Genomic DNA, 6,000 nt, shown 5'->3' on the forward strand with positions numbered 1-6,000 from the left:
AAAGGACTTTTCCTGGAGCCCTATGGCCTGATGCTCTTTCTTGTTTTTGCCAGTGGAAAATTTAGTTGCTTTCCTCAGTGGTTTCCTATTACAATCACCTGAGCATTTTGGAAAAATTGTGATGTCTAGGCCACACCCAAAATAATAAAATCATAGTTTTTGAGGGGTGAACCCTAGGCATGAGTAATTTTCATAACTGTCCAGGGGACTGCAATTCACAATCAAGACTGAGATCCACTGGCTTAGTTCACACTCAATAGTTCTTACTCTGGCTGTACATTAATTATAATCTCCTGTGACACTTTAAAAACAATATATATGGCCAGATTCTGCCCCAAGAATCTGATTCAGTTGAAGCGCTTAAAGAACAACAAAAACTTCTGGTGACCCTAAAATGCAGTCAGGACTGAGAGTAACTAGTAGAAACCAATGGCAGTTGACATTTTCTCTAAAAATATGACCATGTTGCCACAGGTTGACATACATATTTGCTATACATACTGCAGGGACTTTCCTATGAAATACCCAATGAGAGCACTGGGTTACATATTTTAAGAATAAAGGTCAATGGCTAAGGAATTGTTTCTTCTTCATGTAGGTTCGCACAGCTTGCTCCTGTGCTCTTGGCTACTTAACTTACAATGCAAATGCTTTCCGCATCCTATTAAAGGAATGTAGGAATAAGCCCAACCAGTTCCTTCGTATAACAAATAATATCAGCAGAGATGCAAGTATTAACCCAGCCTTTTTGAAGGAATTTCAAATACAACAAAAAGTGGGACTTCCTTCCTTAAGGTAATGTGCTTATATTTGAAGTTGCAGTAGTGAAATTATTGATAGAGGGAATTTTAAGGAAGTTTAAGAAACATCAAACGAGGGAACTATTCTTGATAGGAATATATGCCTTTTATACCAAAGGATAAACTTCAATCTAAATGTCCATGGCCAAAGCATGTTTTAATTCCAATTTATGAACAGGAGTGTGAGTGCAGACAAGAAAACAACCAGATCTTGGGGATCCTGTCTGACAAGGATTATTCACATTTCAGAAATTTTGCAGAGCCTGGTTGCTTCCACATCTGTGAGAGTTCTGAGTCAACCAGGACCACCACCACCATGACCCTGGCATCAAATGGGACTTTGGGACTTGATACAAAGCTAGGTCAAATAAGAACCAGTGGTTGGAGTTATGCCAAAGTTTGCCAGACATTTATTCACATATTTCCTTCTGTAAATGTAGCTGCATTATAAGTCTTCTCTGCAAATAGCACTATTTACATATGGGAAATTTTGTACTATTAACTTTATAATAATAGAATAGGATCCAATATCATGGTTCTAAAAATAAATCTTAAGTACGGAGAAAAATGAATACATATTCAGAGTCACTTTAATTTGAATTCTTTGAAAAACTGAAAACCTAAAACTTGTTACTTAATTTTTCAAAAGATTTTATTTATTTACTTTTAGAGAGGGGGAGGGAGGAAGAGAGGATGAGAAACATGGATGAGTGAGAGATACATCCATCAGCTGCCTCCTGCTTGCCCTCAACCAGGGACCTGGCTTGCAACCCAGGCATATGCCCCAACTGGGAATTGAACTGGAGACCTTTTGGTTCACAAACTAGAGCTCAATCCACTAAGCTACACAAGCCATGGCTATTACCTAATTTTTTAAATAAAAAGTCAGGGAAATCTAAATTGTAATTGCTGTAATCGACAGTATCAAAAAGTAATTTTTGCTGGTTGAAAAAATTAGTTTAGGATAAGTAATGGAAGTATTATTTCACAGTCACTCCCACAGCTAGCCCATAAGGCAACTTTTGGGGGAAGTAGGAAAAATATCCCTTCTCAGGACACTTTACTGCCATCTGCCGGAAAATTGTTGTAGTAACTATACAAATCTGCAATGACTGTGAGGCGAATGCACTCCGTATAGTTGTAAACACTCCACTTTCAGGGTTATAAATAAGCAGTGATTAGCAATTAGTAAACTTACAGGAATGGTTACCCAGAGAGGTGGAAGTGGTGAGCAAAGAACAATTACTCTCATAACAGTCTCCTTAGAACACTTATATGGACTATTCCCTATAATTTTCATAATACTCCTATAAAGGAGTGTGGTTTAAATGAAACTATAGGAAATGCATTTAAAAGATTACTAAAATGAGTTTGGAAGCTTGGGATGAATAAACAAATCCTTTCACAAAATATTCCTTGATTCCACTACTGGAAAGAGAATGTGGATTGATTGTGGTTGGGATCATAATAGCATTTTTTTAAGTGTATACCACATCTCTATTTCCACGCTCCCATCCAAGAATGGAACATTAGAAGAGTTTCTGGATATCTAAATTTTGAAGTACCTGTGGAGACATATTTCACTGGTGTCAACTGACCCTGCATGAAAATAATATGAGACCAACACTAGCATGAAAAGAAAATGAGACCAACACTAGCTAGTTTCATGTCAGCCTACTGGCATGAAGTTGCTTCATTAAGGTTGAAAAGAGCAAATGTCTCCTCGAATTAACCAGAAATATATTTGTGATGACTATTTATTACTTTAATCAAGACTTATATTTTATTACCAGGGGATTTTTACAATACTGTATTTATATGTTAAAGGTACAGGATGATGATTAAAATGCTATTCCTTTTAAAGCCACAGACACCCCCTTCCAAATACACACACACACACACATTGACTTAAACACACCTTACTACTCTTTGACTTGAAACACTTCTTTGGTACCCCATTACTTTAGAAATGAAGTTTAAATTTTTTCACATTCTTTTTATTTATAAGTACAAACAACTTTTTATTGCAACATGAAGTTACTCTTAAAGTCAGTTCAAATACATATTTTCAAATATTAAGGAGTTATTTAATCTTTATTTTTTCCATTACCATTTAGTCCCCTCATACCCATCTCCCCCCAGCAATCACCACACTGTTGTCTGTGTCCAAGAGTCCTTTTTCCTTTTTGCTCAATCCCTCCAGCCCTTCACCTCTCCTCTGCCCCCCATTCACTAATCTGTCGTGTGCTCTCCATCTATGAGTCTGTCTCTATTTTCCTTGATAGTTCAGTTTGTTCATTAGATTTCACATATGAGTGAAATCATATGGTATTTGTCTTTCTCTCACTGGCTTATTTCACTTAGCATAATGTTCTCCAGGTCCATACATGCTGTGGCAAAGGGTAAAAATTTTCTTCTTTTTTATGGCCAAGTAGTGTTCCATTGTGTAAATGTCCCACATTCATTTTTTTGCCCTGCCTGGTGTGGCTCAGTGGCTTGAGTGCCAGCCTGCAAACTGAAAGAATTCTTGTATTCCTGGCTGGTCCTTTCTGGGAGATGGTGTTCGCAAGAGAAGTTTGTGGAAGGTAATACTGTGGGAGTTCTCCGCCTTGACACTTCACCAGAATTCAAAGTACAGAGTAAACAATGCCTGTGATTTCTCATATTCTTAATATATAAAATGACCTGATCGGTACTCTCCAACCTCATCTCCTACCATGTCTCCAGATACCTTTAATTCTGACTGCACCAGACAACTAAGTGCCCTTGGAACATGTCTGCTGTTTTATAGTACTATAATCTTTCATACCCTATTCCCTTGATCTGGGACCCCATCCTCCACCTCATCCATTTGAAGACCTATTTTCTTCAAAACCCAGATGAAGTGTTTTTCCTTCCATGAAGCTTTCCCTGATCACTTTAAGTAGATTTAATGTTTCAAATGTTCTGAACGATTAATATAAAATACCCACAGATAATATGTACAAATTAGACCATTAGGCACTAAACATGGTACGTAGATGTACAAGGTATTTATATATTTCTAGTTTGATAAAAATGTTTTCCTTTTAGTTTGGAGAAAAATGGCGGACCATCCATAATTCCTGTCTTTAAAAAAGGTAATTGAGTTTTCTTTTATCTCTGAGATACCTTCTAGCCCTGACACTTACTCTGTTTTCTGTTTATAAAAATTCAAAATGTAGAGGCTACCAGAAGTTTACCCATAAACTTTTGCTTTTGTAATTCTGTATAACTAAAGTGTCTTTCCACTTACAAACTAATGTTAAACATTTCTTTTAAGGCCTTTCCTACTAACATCACTTGACAGAAATTTATCTCTTACTTTGCTTTTTCTCACAAGCCATGCACAGTAATAAGTCATTACTGAAAAACATGTATGACTTAAATTATGACCTTGCTGCTGTTCTGTTCGTGTACAACTTGTCTAATGAATTCTTAGAAAAGAGACATTTTTTTCCATTCATACTCTGTATGGTTTTCTACATAGTTGGCAGATGATGGCTGAGCAGTCCAGGCCTGCGAGGTCAAAGTCCAGATCTTATACTGTTACCCATAATGCCTATCAGACATATGACAGGAAAAACAAATTACTCACTGATTTCACATACATCTTAGTGCCTGTTCACGTGTTCAATGTAGGACCAAATTCAGTCTTACTTGGTATATTGTCCTAAAGTCAGAAGCAAGCATAGAATCATTCAAAAGTCAGTTTGCTTTAGTTACAACTGGTAAGAGAGAACTTAGGGAGAGAGAACAAAAGGGGAAAAAAATTTCAGTTTTCAGGGAGTACTGGAGAGAAGCTACATATGTATATATGGGGGTCTCTATTTCTGAATGTCATGGGCAGACAAATGTCTGTTTTTGTATACAGTTTCTTTAGTTAGTCTTGTTCTTTCTTCACTTTAATACTGATTTCTAAATAATAATCTGTACCAGTAATGGTCTGAAGAAGTGTTTAGAGGTTTCTGGAAATAAGACAAAATAAAGACAAGGTAGCAAGTTTCTGATAAAGTCTGTCACTTTGAAATAATGCCTTTTACACTTTTTTGGTGTTAACATCTTCTTTTACAAAATAATATTTAAAATAATAAGCATTTGTTCTTTTATTAAGTGCCAAATTGGCACAATAAAAAGTTGCCAACCATATATTTGGTCCCCAAAGATTTCTGCACACATCCAAAAATCTGGAAGCTACTGATCTATTCTCTTAGTATGTTTTACTGATGTAAAGAAAATAGAACTATATAGAACTAAAGGCAGTAAGACCATACCTAGGGTTCTTTGGCTTAAGAAAGAGACATTTAATTGTTGCTCTCTATTTTCTAGGGAAACAGCACAGAAGAAAATTAACACCTAAAATTCAACCAAGAGATTCTTTGACTTTATTGCCTCCTGTAACTAACTTCATGGGACTCTTCAAAGCAACAAAAAAGACCACTGTTTCTCACAATATTTTTTCCTTTTCATCTGCAATGTCATCAGATATCATAAAAGTATCAAGACCAAGAATAGTGTTTTTGAACAAACTTGGAAAACATGTACAGAAGGCTGATTTGGAACCCGCAGAAGGCTAATAAAAGCATTTTAGCATGAAAGGATTCCTAAGAAATCTTTTTAATTTTTAAGTGTGGTAAAATACACATGACATAAGTAATCTTTTTTAATGGAAGTTCTTGATATTGATAGTTAACAGATTTCCCTTAGCATGTCTACTGGAATTAAACTCAGGCAGAGTTATAGTTTCAAAAAATAGGTACAACTTTCTGAAATAGAATGCCTGAAGTTAAAACTATTAAAATATAGGAACTGACACGAGGGGCATACTTAGTATTTGTATAAAGTGTTATAAATGTTTTTTAATTGGTATGCTGTGCTAAAGAGGCCTGATTCAAAGTAGCTCACATGTTAACACACACTGTAATACCTTAAGATATTTAATGATAAATTCCACAAATGCATGAGGCTTCTAAATGTATACCTTTAAAAAATCTTATTTAAAAGAAAATCTGAACTCACTGACCATCATGTACAAAAGTATGGCTAAAAATGTGGCAAACAGCATTGACCACTCTCCATACTTGTTGAGAACCTCTGGTTTACAGCTAGAAAGGGTGATATTCTCTGTGCGTAGAATCACGTGGTGTCTCGACCCAGAGTACTGTTTGCAGCAGGTAGTGGT

The 6,000-nt window shown here is 35.9% G+C and overlaps 1 protein-coding gene across 3 annotated transcripts in view; it reads left to right on the top strand.

Moving 5' to 3' along the window:
- Positions 1 to 5,406, top strand: part of ANKAR (ankyrin and armadillo repeat containing) — a 62,206-nt gene extending 56,800 nt beyond the window's left edge. For all 3 annotated transcript variants that reach the window (XM_053665118.1, XM_037162982.2, XM_053665119.1), the window contains 3 exons: positions 599 to 795; positions 3,873 to 3,919; positions 5,148 to 5,406. In XM_053665118.1, the coding sequence (XP_053521093.1) occupies positions 599 to 795; positions 3,873 to 3,919; positions 5,148 to 5,395 (492 nt within the window). In that variant the 3' untranslated portion in view covers positions 5,396 to 5,406. The remainder of the gene's footprint in view (positions 1 to 598; positions 796 to 3,872; positions 3,920 to 5,147) is intronic.
- Positions 5,407 to 6,000: the final 594 nt, after the last annotated feature.

The sequence above is a fragment of the Artibeus jamaicensis genome, unplaced genomic scaffold (genome assembly GCF_021234435.1).
Source record: "Artibeus jamaicensis isolate MK-2021 breed Jamaican fruit bat unplaced genomic scaffold, CSHL_Jam_final contig_391, whole genome shotgun sequence".
Lineage (NCBI taxonomy): Eukaryota > Metazoa > Chordata > Mammalia > Chiroptera > Phyllostomidae > Artibeus > Artibeus jamaicensis.